Source organism: Melanostigma gelatinosum (genome assembly GCF_949748355.1).
Source record: "Melanostigma gelatinosum genome assembly, chromosome: 8".
In the NCBI taxonomy this organism is placed as follows: Eukaryota; Metazoa; Chordata; class Actinopteri; order Perciformes; family Zoarcidae; genus Melanostigma; species Melanostigma gelatinosum.
The window spans coordinates 11,502,861-11,518,442 of record NC_136641.1 but is presented as its reverse complement, the minus strand read 5'-3'; the positions used below and the strand labels follow the sequence as shown (position 1 = coordinate 11,518,442).

The window sequence follows — 15,582 nt, the reverse complement described above, 5'->3', positions numbered from 1 at the left end:
CTCTAGAGCTTTGAGCAGTTTAAGCCACTGTATCAAAGATAAACCTTCTAATTATTTGCACACTGATCAAGGCCACATTTCTCTGTTTTAACAAGAAACAAGAACAAGTTTGCGTAAAACCTTGCCTGACTTTCACATGTTTACTGCATAATTATGTGTCCTCTTGAGTACCAAAACAGGAGGCTGGAAAGTGGTTTTGCATTAGTTTACATACAACCGGCATGTGTATGAAGAACGAATCTTTGGCTGTTCTTTCCAGATTATTCCTCTGTGCACTCTAAAAACTTTTCAACCTAAATATACAAATAAGTATGTAGACTTACATTTATGAGGAGTTAAGGATGCTGTTGACTTATGCTTCTTCAATGTTAACAAATTTGCAGTTCTAACTAAAATTGTTACTTTTCTTACCATGGCATTTGGTAATCAACGCATCCACAACCTGCCAGAGTTCTGGTCTATATTTGTTACTAATTTCATCATTTTGAAGAGGCAAATGAAGGTAAAAACCACTAGTAGCACTATGGAGCAAGGATTTTACGAGTGGTACGAGTCTCCGTTTTGTTTGTGTTGTGCATGCACGTGCGTAGGCACATGGGTGATGGGATACACATTCTTGCCGCTGGTTTCACACAATTCTGCTGATCAAGAGTTCACACAGAGAAGTGTAGCAATGACTGCTAGCTAGCAAACCTGGATGCGAACAATGCAGGATTTTAAACTCTGTCAAAAATGTTATTATAGAAACATATAATGGAAACATACATATAATTATTTCACAAGAAAACCCCACAGCACCTTTGATCCAAAAAGTGCTCTTTGTAAAAGAAAGTAGATCTATTTCTTGTTGCAAGTGCAAAATTTGAAACAAATATATTTGTAATTCATCACAGAGGTTGGATAAAATAATAAGAATGTGATCCAAAAGTTATGAAAGTGTTGACACAACACCCTTCTGACAAAGCCTTATCCCATTATAAATGGTGCATTTGTCATCTTGGCTAAAGGAAGGCTCAAGTAGCACCAGATCTATTCATGATAGAGGTAATGAATTTACCTGCTCGTAATATTGTTGAACTCTGTGTCGTCATTGCCGAGTCTGTGCACCTTTTGCATACTGATTTGTGTATTCTCCTCCAACCATTTACAGGTATATATTTATTACATCATGCATTCCCAAGTACATGGAAATGAACACTGGGGGTTTGCTGTTACGAGCATCGCATTGCTTGATAAAAGGCTGAGGCTACTGAGTTCACGTCAGAATGCTGAAAGAAAATTACAACAACAATGAAACGTTTTATTGCTTCTCTGTGTCTTCTGGGAGCTTTTCAACATGCCTTGGCTCAATGCACTGCCCCAGCCTCAGAGTTTCAGCTGGACGGAGAATATCTGATAGGTGGACTTTTTGATATTCATCATAGTGCCACCGTTTATCATGACAGACCCGAAGCCATCGACTGCTCCAGGTGAGTTTCATAATAAATCTGGGTAAATAACTGATCAAGTTGAAACTAATGACAAACTCTTAATGTAACATTGAAAAGCTTGACCTAAAATGCTGCGTCAATGGATATGTTTACCCCCCCCCCCCAACTTTTGTTAGATTATCAAAGTTGCTGTGTAACAATAAATCTGACCTCAGTCCTTGTTCCATGAACTCCCCTTTCATAGTTTCCATATCTGAACAGAGGTCTGAAGACTAATAATTTTAACTGAAAGGTAATCCTATTCTCCTGTTGTCCTTCCTCTATCCACAGTAAACAATTCATTCTGTCAAGTTATCGGAGGTTTCAGTTGATGAGATTCTCTGTAGAGGAAATCAATAACTCCACCAAACTCCTGCCAAATGTGTCTCTGGGCTATGAGATATTTGACCACTGCTCAGATATACACAATTTTCCAGGCATTTTAAAACTCCTCTCAGTCGACGGCTTGATCCAACCTTGGGGTGACCCACACAAGAATCTGTCTAAAGTGATGGCCGTGGTCGGCCCTTTTTCAAGCACCGACACCGTAACATTAGCGCCACTGTTCATGATGGATTTCATTCCAATGGTAAGTTTGCCAACTGCTGTGTTTTGACATTCCCCTATAAAATCAATCATTTAAAATAAGATGTTAACATTTTAAAAGTTTTTAAATATTCAAACAACTTGAAACGTTATATTTGAGAATTTATTGTGACTGCAAATGATGACAATTTCTCCATCAACCCTTTATCAGGTCAGTTATGGAGCTGCTTTCTCGGCCCTTGAAGAGAAAGAAAGATTCCCCTCTTTCCTGCGAACAGTGCATTCCAATAAAGACATCATTGAAGTGATTGTTAACATTGTGCAACACTTCAACTGGCGCTGGGTTGCTTTTATTAACAGTGATAACACTTTTGGCGAAGATGGCCGGGATTTGTTCATAAAGAGGATTAAAGACACTGAGATTTGTCTGGCATACACCAAAGGAATCAACGACAATTCAGATATGTCCCTAATGTTCAAATATATAGAGGCACAGGGGATAAATGTAATAATTGTTTTTGTTACAAAATTGAATGCTGAAGCTCTCATTAAATCAGCAATAAAGCTAAATGTCACCAACAAGGTGTGGATAGCAGGGGACACATGGTCCTTAAACAAGATGCTCCCCAAAGAGAGAGGAATCAAGCAAATTGGAACTGTACTTGGAGTGTCTCAGCCAGTAATGACAATACCTGGTTTCAGTGATTTTATCTATTCTTCCAAAAGCCAGACTCATTGTGAAAATGCAGAACAAGATATGTTGTGTAATCAGGTTTGCAACTGCAGCAGCCTGAGTGCAGAAGAAATGCTTGCTGTGGACCCATCTTATTCTTTTCCTGTTTATTCTGCTGTACATGCCATCGCTCATGCCTTACACAATGCCTTGAGATGTGGAGTTGATAAATGTAATGGCAATATTACAGTGTACCCATATATGGTAAGTTTTATCATTTTTCACATTTATGTTTATGTCAGCTTTAACCTGTAGATAATGTAATTCTATCAAAACTCAATATATTGGCCAAATATGCTCTGTCATCACATATATACAACTTAACGTCCTCAAAGTATAATTAAAGTTGATATTTCCTGTCAGACATTGCCTGACATTAAATCTTTGCCATACAGGAAGAGCATAACACAGGAATATCTCCCTTCACAGAAATATTTTAACAACTTGTTGAATCAGTGTGAAATCCAATCAAGCAAAGGCCATTTGAACTTTGTGTACCCACTTCAGGTTCTAGCAGAGCTGAAGAAGTCAAACTTCACACTTTTAAATCAACATATCCAATTTGATGAGAATGGTGACCCCACATTCGGATCCTATTCTATCGTTTTCTGGAACCAAAGTGGCGATGCAGAGGAGATCGGCTTTTACAGATTTTACCCATCAGTCAGTTTCTTCATCAACAACACCAAAATCCAGTGGAACCCAAAGGGAGAAGTAAGTCAGACTTTCCTTATTATTTGTGGTGTAACGCAGTATGTCGAGACTTAAAACGGTACGATTAAAGATGCATTGTTTAGTTTTTTCTCCCTTCCACAGGATTGTGTGGATGTGGATGCAAAAAAAAATGTTTGGTTAACAACAGTGACAGTGGATAATCACATTATCATGGTAATACGCAGGTGGTTGTTGTTCATGGTCAAAACATCCGCTGAACTTTCTCTGTTGCGAAATATAAAAGTTACTGTTGTGACAGTCACTCCCTCTTTGTTTACCTTCATCTCTCACAGTGTTCTCTTTTCTTCCCTTACTTTTTTATATACAATTGTTGTGTACAGGTGCCTACGTCACTGTGTTCCCCAGAATGTGCAGTAGGATTTGCAAAGAACCAAGATGGAATCCACAAATGCTGCTTTAATTGTGAAATCTGTCCTGATGGAACTTATGTCAACATCACAGGTGAGAGGAAGACAATGAATAAAAGCAGTGGCCTTGATGAGAGTGAAACATTTCTTTCCATATCTGAGAGGGTTTAACAATCATTTTGTGTTAATTGGACACATCTATATAAAGGATTCGATCTCCACTCCTCTGAACCAATGAAATGGCAACTAATCTATAGCTTATTCAGTAAAAATGAATCTGAAAGTTGTTTGCCTGTTTTATAGATCACATGGACTATGTCCTTTTAAAATGGGGCGACTGTGGCTCAGTGGAGCCGGGCCGTCCTTCAAACAGAAGATCTGCAGTTGGCTCCCCGGCTCTGCTAGTCCATGTCGATGTGTCCTTGGCAAAACACTTAACCCCGAATTGCTCCCCTAGGCTGCGCTTGCGGTGTATGAATGTGTGTGAATGTGTGAATGATGACATGTAGTGTTAAAGGGCTTTGAGTGGTCGGAAGACTAGAAAAGCACAATACAAGCACAGTCCATTTACCATCATGCAACATTCTTGACTTTAACAGGATCCCTACATTATCATTGGAAAACATGAAAAAGTGTAACCTCCTCAGCCGTCTGATATTTTGTGTCAACCATCATTTTAGCGAAGCAACCTTCATTTTTTATTGACAATCCATCCTTCTCTCATGTTAAACAGAGGATCCCTACACGTGCGTCAGCTGTAAGGAAACAGAATGGTCTGCAGCAGGAAGTACATCATGTACTCTGCGGGTGGTGGAGTACGTCCCATTCACAGACAGCGGGGCTATACTGATCATGGTCGGAGCCTGGGCCTTGGTGGGCCTCACACTAGCCATGTCCGTTCTCTTTGCCATCAACTACAACACACCTGTTGTCAGATCTGCTGGGGGACCAATGTGCTTCCTTATTTTCGGCTGCCTGAGTCTGTGTAGTCTTAGTGTGTTCTTTTACTTTGGTAAGCCAACCACTTCCTTTTGTGTCCTAAGGTTCTTACCATTTCTCTTGTTCTACACCGTTTGTCTGGCATGTTTTGTTGTGCGCTCTTTTCAAATTGTTTGCATTTTCAAAATAGCCGCCAAGTTCCCCAAGCTCCACAGTCTGTGGATTAAATATCATGGACAGTGGCTGGTCATCACTGTGGCATTTGTTACTCAGGCACTGCTACTTCTTTTTAGTTATACTTTTTCCCCTCCCAAGCCCTACAATGAAACACTTTACCCAGACAAAATCATACTTCGTTGTGACATTTATCTCAAAGCATTCTTTGGTCCTGTGGTTTTACTTGTATCTTTGTGCTTCCTTTGCTTTATTTTCTCATACATGGGAAAAGACCTTCCTAAAAATTACAATGAAGCCAAAGCAATAACCTTCTGCTTACTCCTGCTGATCCTCACCTGGATCATATTTGCCACTGTAGAACTACTTTACCATGGCAAGTACATCCAAACACTGAACGCCCTGGCAGTACTCTCCAGTCTCTACTCCTTTCTGTTGTGGTATTTCCTCCCAAAATGCTACATCATCCTTTTTCAACCCCACAGAAACACGCAAGAGTACTTCCAAGGTCTCATTCAGAATTACACCAAAACAATTAGCCAGTAGCAGCTTCCAGTAAATATGCATCTCTACATACTGAAAAGCTGATTTTTCTTTTTGTTTTTTCATCCAAGAGTTGTAAACTAATTTGTGATGCTTGTTTTTTTTTGTGAATTTTTATTTTGAGGACTATATTAATAAACAAAGCCTTCAAATGAGCAAGAACAAGATACACTTTGAATTATTGTGTCAAGAGTTATTTCGGAGATGGTGGGCAACATGCCCCTAGATTCTGAGTATACAGCAGCCTTTATGGATATGCTGCCTTCTTCTCATTGTAACACTTAAGATATGTCACTTTTGAAGATACTTAACTGTGCAGGTCTCATGAAGGATTAATTCAATATTTTGGGAAATACACTTTTTCATATTCTTGTGGGACGTTAGGTGAGGAGAGTGATACTATTCTCAGGTGGAGAGCGGCATCAATCTTCTCATTTAGTTTGCAGCAAGAAAGTGAACAGGTGTATTTCACAAAATGTTGGACTTTTTTTGAAAGACGGAGTGGATAGTAAGTGTAGTGGTTTACTTTTAAGTTATTTAGTCAAATATTCAGCTGAATTAGCAAGCAAATTACACATAAAGTTGCATGAGTTAAATTAATATGCCCTTAATGCAAGACCCTTCTGGCCTTCCAAGTATTAAATCATCTCTGTTCAACTGTAAAATAAATTCTCGAGTGAGCAACATAAACATAAATCTTTGCACTCATGTAATTTAAAAACCTAAACTTCTGCAATTGACTTTGTTACATCTGTCCAGGGACTATAGTGTCTTGGCTAACGCTGCCGCATTTAAAGGAATGTTTTATTAATGTGCACTGTCCCAAATATACCAATAAAAAAAATGTCTAAACATTCTGAACTACTCGTCAGCTTATGAAAACTACCATACTTACACAGGAGAAACAGCTGTTGTGTGTGGTGGAATTTATGAAGAATATACTGTATAAAATAAAAACTGCACACAGCTAAGGTACAACACATCTAAATATACCAACAAAGCAATGTTTAAAAGCAGGAACTCGTTTTCAGTGATGCATGACAGTAGACTTGACAAGCCATTGTGTAAGCACAGAGAGACACCAAATACAGTATGAGCTTATGTTTTCATCTGAACCAGAATCAGGTTAATAAATAAAGAAGACCATTGGACCAAGATATACTTTTAATTACTTTTAGACAAAACAATAGAAACAATAAAATATTACCTGAGAAATGACTTGTGATGTATTATTGCTGTATTATTGTTGATACACAGTAAATCTATAATTGTATTGTACTCGACCGAATCCAGTGCGTTTCATTCAACATTGTAAGGAGTATCCATAACACTGAAAAGTATCAATGTGTTGGACGACCTGAAGACTTCCTGGAACGGTTGAAGTTTTTTCCTAATAATTCAATTTAATTGAATTTAATGTGCTATTCTTATTAGGTCATGTGTCATTAAACAGCCTTAAGACATGGTAAATCACATAAAGTCAATTCAATAAAGATATTAAAAGGGAATGTGTTTGTTTTTTGGTGTAACACTCATCTCGCCACATCATGACAAAAGTTCTACATGCTAGACAACTCTTTGATCTTAAATATACTTGTATGTCTTAAGTTTCCTCAATTGTCATTATATATTTATTCTTACCTCTACTGTAACAATTTTAAGATTACAATTGGGGTACATTTGGAAAGCATAAGCAATGATTAACTTCCTTTCTAAATATGATACTGCACTTTTCAGAGTTTATTGCCTCCGTTTCCTCATGGATTTTGAAATTATATTCTTAAAAATGTGTCAGAAGTACATTATTTAAGATTAAGATGGACAACAGAGACAAAGAAAATAACACAACATACAAAGTCAAACTTCATCTTAACATACAGGAAATCAGCCACAATGTTGATGATAAAGTTAATAACCTCTTGGAATGAAAGTGCAAACATATCACAGCAATGACTGCTTGCACCAAACACTATAGTGAAGTGCTGTACCCAGCTCATTGTCCTTTAACTTTACTTAAGGCAAGACAAGTTTATTTGTATAGCACATTTCAACAACAAGGTAATTCAAAGTGCTTCACATAAAACCATTAAAAGCATCAAAACAAAAGGCAAAAGAAAATGAGATTTAAAAACAATTAAGAACATTCATTGAAACAATAAAAACAGTAAAACATTAAAAAACAGTGTAAGAAATAAAATGCAGTAGTAAAATGCAGAAATGCAGGAAATTGATTAATATATGAATTGAATGTGGTTCAATTAAAGGCAGCAGCAAACAGAAAGGTCTTCAATCTTGATTTAAAGGAGCTGAGGGTCTCAGCAGCCCTGCAGCTTTCTGGGACTTTGTTCCAGATATGTGGAGCAGAAAAACTGAACGCTGCTTCTCCATGTTTAGTTCTGACGAAACATATCTGACGAAACTATACTTAAACTATTAGTATAGATTGTGAAAAACCTTTCAGAATAGTGTCACAAAATCCCACAGTAATGGGGGCATTTTCTTGAAAATAAATCAAAATTAAAATACCTTTTGTTAGACAGTTTTTTGGTCTTCATGTGGTGTTTTAGTTCGCACAAAGACTGTTTAATGTTACAATCTTGGGCCATGGCAATGTGGCATGTCACTGCACATGGTACTTGTATAACAATGTTCGTGACAACTAAAGATTGATTTGACTTTACAAAGCACAACAAGGAGTTCTGCGCTTCAGTCAGGAGGAATTCAAATTATGGTGAGAGCCCTGGCCATTTATCGTGTTCATTTTCCTATTTCAAATCACCTGTGCAGGCCAATGGTAACTCATGCAATCATTTGTAAGAGGAGGTGGTCATTTAGCATAAACCAAATATATTGGGTTGAATTCATTTAATTTGTGTGTATTTGCTTGTGAATATCCTGTGTGATCTAACAATCTCATCTGAACTTGTTGAGATCATTCTTATAGTATATCTTTCTTTTAAAGGGCCATTACATTTTTAAACTTTTACTGGAACAGAAAGTTGAGTTGTTGTAAATACGATGTACCAAGATAAAACACTTTGCTGAACATAATGCACGCAATGACGGAATGGAGACAATATCTTGAACAATGCAACAAAACACAGTTGTTGAACTTTCAAACGCATAGCCCATACTGCTTTGAGTTTAGAAATAGGTTATAACCCCACTTTTACTGACTTTGTACCTGATCAACATGTCATCATATAACGAGTGAGAGATCCGTGTTTGTTGGATCCACAAAGCACCCTTCCCACCCGCCTTGTGTGGGCTTTTGCAGTCTTTATGCTTCCTCGTTCATGATTACGGGGATCGCATACAAAATCATTTCATGGGATACCTACAAATCACAGCGCATCATTTTATTTGTAGGTTTAGCTACGAATGCTGGATGAGACCAGCCTGACCTGGCTGATAGGACATTAGGTCACGTTCCCTTTCAAGATCCCCTCTGTACAACATACGTAGAATGGGATATAAGCCCCCATGTGGCATGAAAACATGTCTATTCACCCCTTAAAAGGAAGATGATCTGTGGTGATGTGAGGCTTTGGGCTCTGTGTGACAATGAGACAATGAGAGTGGGTTCTGGACGCTGAAAGAATGCAAGCTTCACATCAACTATCTGGAGCTACCGTGGATGGATTACCAAACGGGCGGACGGGGCCTAGGCCCGGGGTCCAAAGTCCTGAAGGAAACCCAAGCCGGAGCTTCTTGGTGAAGTCGCTGTTATTAACTTTTTGTGTCACATAGTCAAAGGGCTTAATAACAGAGCCCGAAAAGTGAACTGAAAAACTGAAGGAAAAGCCTAAACATTCACTTTGAAGATGTCACAAGAAAGAAACAATCATGATACACTTTAAGTGAGTGTTTCTCCCCGCAGTTTATCTATTGGACTTCAAGAGCTGTGTATTTTGTTAATGTGCTGTTGTGTTCTTGTGGTTAATTGACTGTAACTTAGCTGTAATCTTGTATGTTGAGATACTCGCTACTTTCTTAGCCCTAAAACATTGTTGTGCGGTTCTAACAGGCCAGCATGTTCTGATCAGAACAGACAATACAACAGTTGTTTCTTATTGAAAGTGTCTTGCTCCCTGTTGCTGTGGTGCAGTGTTCCTTTTCTGTCACTTAACAGTCACCCATGTGTGAGCAGACCTCATCTCCAGGGGCGCAGGGTTACAGGATAGTTTCGGCAGGGCAGTTGTGGATCTCTTTGCCCCCAGGGTGAAAGCCTGATGCCCCGTTATTTTCCATAACCCACCTCCAGGAATGGACGTGCCAGCGCATTCATGGCCCAAAATGCTCCTGTCTGTATTTTCTCCAGTGGAACTGATATTTTACCGGAGCGGGTACATCTGCAAGGTCTGTCTTTGATCCTGGTTTCCACTTGATGGCAGGCAAAGTCCTGGTATGCAGAGATAATCAAATATCCTGGCAGTGGGGCTGTGGCAGCTTATTCTCCGAAGAGACCTCTCTCAAGCTAGGGAAGAGGTGATTCATGTCCGTCCAGAACTGTAGTGTCTGAATGTTTACCTACTGAGTCGTCCAACTTATCGGGGTCTGCCCCCAAATGTGGTGGCAAAGATCCAAAGTGCAAGACCGACACCATACTGCTCCACTTCACAACTGGGCTTGGTAAAGAGTGGCTATTAAACTGAGGGATGACTGTGATGACTGGAGTGTTAATGTGCAGAAGGGGCCTCGCATACGTTACCACAGTGAACCTGGAGGAAAAGACCGAATTTGAACACTGTTTAGAAGGATTACCAAATGTATTAATATTCATGGTCAAGACATTTGACTTTGTGGTTCGTGATGATTGTTAAACCACATCACAGGGGCTCTGTGCAGCAGCAAATTAGATTATTTTTTGCATTCTGATTTGGGTATATCCTCCTACCATTAATGGTATGTATTTCATTCCCACATGCATGGAAATTTTCACTGGGGCTTTGCCATCACCAGAGTCCCATGACTTACTAAAGGCTGAGGCGAATTCCATTGGAGTTCATTCATCAGATTTGTAATTACAACAATGGAACATTTTCTTGCTTTGCTGTGTCTCCTGGGAGCTTTTCGACATGCCTTGGCTCAATGCACTGCCCCAGCCTCAGAGTTTCAGCTGGATGGAGAATATCTGATAGGTGGACTTTTTGATATTCATCATAGTGCCGCTGTCTATCATGACAGACCAGAAGCAATGCACTGCTCCAGGTAAGTCTCACAATAAATCTGAGTGGATGGCTTTTGAAGATAAAACTACTGCAGAATGCACGGTATATAACATATTTGTACATTCCACAACTGCAAATAAGAGGCTCTGAAGCCACACTGAAACAAATTATTTGTAAATTCCACAGTAAGTAAACTCCTGTTGTGTTTTCTCGGTTCACAGTCAACCCTTCCTTCTCCCAAACTATCGAATGTTTCAGTTGATGAGATTCTCTGTCGAGGAAATCAATAACTCTAACAACCTCCTGCCAAATGTGTCTCTCGGCTATGAGATATTTGATCATTGCTCATCTACACAGAATTTTCCAAATATTTTCAAACTCATCTCAATCAACGGCTTGATCCAACCTTGGGGTGAACCACACAAGCAACAAGCACAGTCCAATGTGTCCAAAGTGATGGCAGTGGTCGGTCCTTTTACAAGCACTCAGGCCCTGACTGCCGCCCCACTGTTAATGATGGATCTCATTCCTATGGCAAGTTCAAATTAGTTTACTGTCAAAACAAGACATTAAAAGCATTCTTCTATCAATATATGTTATGATCAATTCATTGTAAAATGTGTTATATTTGAGAATGTGTCACTTAAAATGATTGTTGTTTTACATTACTCTTTTTACAGATCAGTTATGGATCTTCTAGTTCTGTCTTGTCAAAAAAAAAAAAGTTTCCATCTCTCCTACGAACAGTGCATCCCAATAAAGACATCATAAATGTTATTGTTGACATTGTTCAGCACTTCAACTGGCGCTGGGTTGCTTTTCTTAACAGTCATGATGATTATGGCATTGATGGACTGGAGTTGTTCATGAAGAAGATTAAAGGCACTGAGATTTGTCTGGCATACAGTAAAGACCTCAGTGACAATACAAATTACTCCCTAATGTTCAGACAGATAGAGGCACAGAGGATAGGTATCATTATTGTTTTTGCTGACAAAATGGCTGCTGCATCGCTCATTGAGTCAGCTATACAACTAAATGTCACCAAGAAAGTGTGGATAGCAGATGAGGGATGGTCCTTAAACAAGAAGCTCCCCAAGAAGAAAGGAATCAAAAATATTGGAACTGTCCTTGGAGTGTCTCAGCCAGTATTGACAATACCTGGTTTCAATGATTTTATCTATTCTTCCAAAAGCCAGACCTATTGTGAAACTGCAGAACAAGATGTGTTGTGTAATCAGGTTTGCAACTGCAGCAGCTTGAGTGCAGAAGATGTCATCACTGCAGACCCATCTTTCTCTTTCTCTGTTTATTCTGCTGTGTATGCCATCGCCCATGCCTTACACAACACCTTGCAACGTGTAACTGGCAGATGCAATGAAAATATCACAGTGTACCCACACATGGTAAGTATACACATAATCGGAGTATTTCGATTTTGCTCATTTATGTTCTGATTGCTTTGACTTCAAGATAAGCCTTTTAAAAAGGTAACATATTATCAGCATCTCTTGTTATCATATATTTAAAAAATGTCACCTGTCCAATATTCAGGTAAAAATCCATAGATCCACAATACAAATATACAATAAAAATAACCACCAATGAACTGAATATGACAAATCAAATTTGCAGTGTCTCATAATCAATATGTCAATATCATCAATGTGTCAGCCTGTTCAATTTCATTTATTGAGAGCTAGTACATTGTGCAAATAATTTGTTTAACTTCCACCTGCAGCTGTAAATGAGATATTTTTGAGATATGCAAACTCTCTACGCTGCTTATTCTTTCCAAATGTTGCATTTGTATCAAAATCTTAGATGAAAAATGTCTGCAATTGTTAAAGTCTAAACCACTTCTTAAAAGAGGGGCATCACATGCAGTTCACACCTCCACAGGAATTGTTTTGAAAATTGGAAGAAATGGGTTTTTTTGTGAACACACAATGGTAATAATCACTCGAGCTTTGTGTACCCACTTCAGGTTCTAGCAGAGCTGAAGAAGTCCAACTTCACACTTTTAAATCAACATATCCAATTTGATGAGAATGGTGACCCCACATTCGGATCCTATTCTATCATTTTCTGGAACCAAAGTGGCGATGCAGAGGAGATCGGCTTTTACAGATTTCACCCATCAGTCAGTTTCTTCATCAACAACACCAAAATCCAGTGGAACCCAAAGGGAGAAGTAAGTTTTTAAAATCCTAATTACAATATGTGCAGCATAATAAAGTATGTCAACAGTTTATACATAAACCTGTTTTGGTTTTGGTTGAGTGCACACGTGTATTAAGTCACATTTGTTGTCATGTTAGTAACAGCTGTGAGAGGCTTAGAAACACAAATTCAGGAACATCAACCAATGGTGGCTGTTAATGGTGTAATTTTCAGGGATGTCTACAAATAAATGTTTGTTAGGGTGGTTCCATTTAAAAAAACCTTATACCTTTACAAAAGCTACTTTCCTCTTTTTTGCCTCCACACTTCACAGTATTGTTTTTGCTTTGCTTACATTTCATTTGTTGCTACATAATTGTCTTGTACAGGCGCCTACTTCACTGTGTTCCCCAGAATGTGATGTAGGATTTGCAAAAGAGCAAGATGGAATCCACCAATGCTGCTTCAATTGTGAAATCTGTCCTGATGGAACTTATATCAAGAGCACAGGTAAATTATTATACATGAGGGGAAAAGATGAGTATTGATAGGAGATGACTCCCTATTGCCAGTTTCCTTTCATCATGCAATACGTTGCCATCTTGTTAAAATGACCTCTACGTTAAAACTGTTCGTTAAAAGCTAATTTAAATTCTACAAAAACTTCAATCTTGAGAGAAGATACAAATTAAAGGATGGAAAGAGTAACACTCCACAGCTCTCTGGTATTTTCCACAAGATGACCTCAACTTCATTGACAATCTGTCCTTCAACAGAGGATCCCTACACGTGTGTCAGCTGTAAGGAAACAGAATGGTCTGCAGCAGGAAGTACATCATGTACTCTGCGGGTGGTGGAGTACGTCTCATTCACAGACAGCGGGGCTATACTGATCATGGTCGGAGCCTGGGCCTTGGTGGGCCTCACACTAGCCATGTCCGTTCTCTTTGCCATCAACTACAACACACCTGTTGTCAGATCTGCTGGGGGACCAATGTGCTTCCTTATTTTCGGCTGCCTGAGTCTGTGTAGTCTTAGTGTGTTCTTTTACGTTGGTAAGCCAACCACTTCCTTTTGTATCCTAAGGTTCTTACCATTTATCTTGTTCTACACCGTTTGTCTGGCATGTTTTGTTGTGCGCTCTTTTCAAATTGTTTGCATTTTCAAAATAGCCGCCAAGTTCCCCAAGCTCCACAGTCTGTGGATGAAATATCATGGACAGTGGCTGGTCATCACTGTGGCATTTGTTACTCAGGCACTGCTACTTCTTTTTGGCTATACTTTTGCTCCTCCCAAGCCCTACAATGAAACACGTTGGTACCCAGACAAAATCATACTTGGTTGTGACATTAATCTCAAAGCATTCATTGGTCCTATGGTTTTACTTTTATCTTTGTGCTTCCTTTGCTTTATTTTCTCATACATGGGAAAAGACCTTCCTAAAAATTACAATGAAGCCAAAGCAATAACCTTCTGCTTACTCCTGCTGATCCTCACCTGGATCATATTTGCCACTGTAGAACTACTTTACCATGGCAAGCACATCCAAACACTGAACGCCCTGGCAGTACTCTCCAGTCTGTACTCCTTTCTGTTGTGGTATTTCCTCCCAAAATGCTACATCATGATTTTTCAACCCCACAGAAACACGCAAGAGTACTTCCAAGGTCTCATTCAGAATTACACCAAAACAATTAGCCAGTAGCAGCTTCCAGTAAATATGCATCTCTACATACTGAAAAGCTGATGTATAGCCTTCTGAATACTTACACTGCAATGCTTAGGCTTTTCTAAATAAGAAGTATTTGTCTTGTTTATGTTTTCTTTTAAGGGTTGTCAGTTAATATTTTGTACAGATATGACTGTTTTGAGAGGAATGTATTGACAAGAAAAACATTGAAATTAGTTAAAAACAAAAATAAATGGATGACCCCGTAGCTGAGTGGTTACAGCGCATGTTTGATTTCCAGCCTTTGGACCTTTGTTGCATTTCATCATAGCTCTCTCTCGCCATGTTCCAGTCTTTGTCTCTACATTGTCAAATAAGACACAAAAAGACAACAAAAGAAAAAACAAGCTTCCCTTTCAACATTGTTCAGCACTTTAGCACATCTTTGCAATCATTGTGAGCTCTTATTTCTGAGAATATCAATTTACATATACATTTTGTCGTTGGTGAATTATTGCTTTAACATCTTTTGAAGTTATATGCTATTAAACAGCCTCAGGGCATTTAGGGATCCACTTAAAGGGAATTGTGTTAAGCCCCTATACTAATGCAGACATTTGCATGTCCATGTACAGCGGTTAAACAGTGAGAGTGACTCAATAAAAACAATCAAATGGAATGTGGTTTCTTCTCTTTGTTCAAGTTTTTTTGAAGTTGCTGTAACAACAATCTCACCACATGATGGCACCAATTCACAGTGACGCTGTCTACGGGCGAGACGACAGTTCCACTACTGTATGACTTCATTTAACATCAAATGTCATTATTCATCAAAGTCAAAACGTGAAATAAACATACACTACAGTTTCATATGTCGTCCCTTTAGCATGAGCTTTAAGCCATATATGAGGGCATTAAAAGAAATTGACGGTTTGTAATAAACTGGATGATGTGAATTGATTAAGCAAAATCAGCCTTAATTAACAACACGAAGTGAAGAACTATTGCATTGAGATTAAAGTTTAAAGGGTGGGTGGAGAGGGCAGAGAGTGCAGGAAGGGTTGTTTGCAGATTTTTTACTGATTAAGATTGT

General features: G+C 38.8%; 1 protein-coding gene across 1 annotated transcript; it reads left to right on the top strand.

The window, feature by feature from the left end:
- Nucleotides 1–1,290: 1,290 nt before the first annotated feature.
- On the top strand, nucleotides 1,291–14,525 carry tas1r2.2 (taste receptor, type 1, member 2, tandem duplicate 2; the record flags this gene model as incomplete). The annotated part of the gene is made up of 6 exons (XM_079273092.1): nucleotides 1,291–1,469; nucleotides 10,879–11,191; nucleotides 11,338–12,063; nucleotides 12,645–12,851; nucleotides 13,210–13,330; nucleotides 13,597–14,525. The coding sequence occupies 6 exons, from the start codon at nucleotides 1,291–1,293 to the stop codon at nucleotides 14,523–14,525; spliced, it is 2,475 nt and encodes an 824-aa protein (XP_079129218.1).
- Between the last annotated feature and the right edge of the window lie 1,057 nt (nucleotides 14,526–15,582).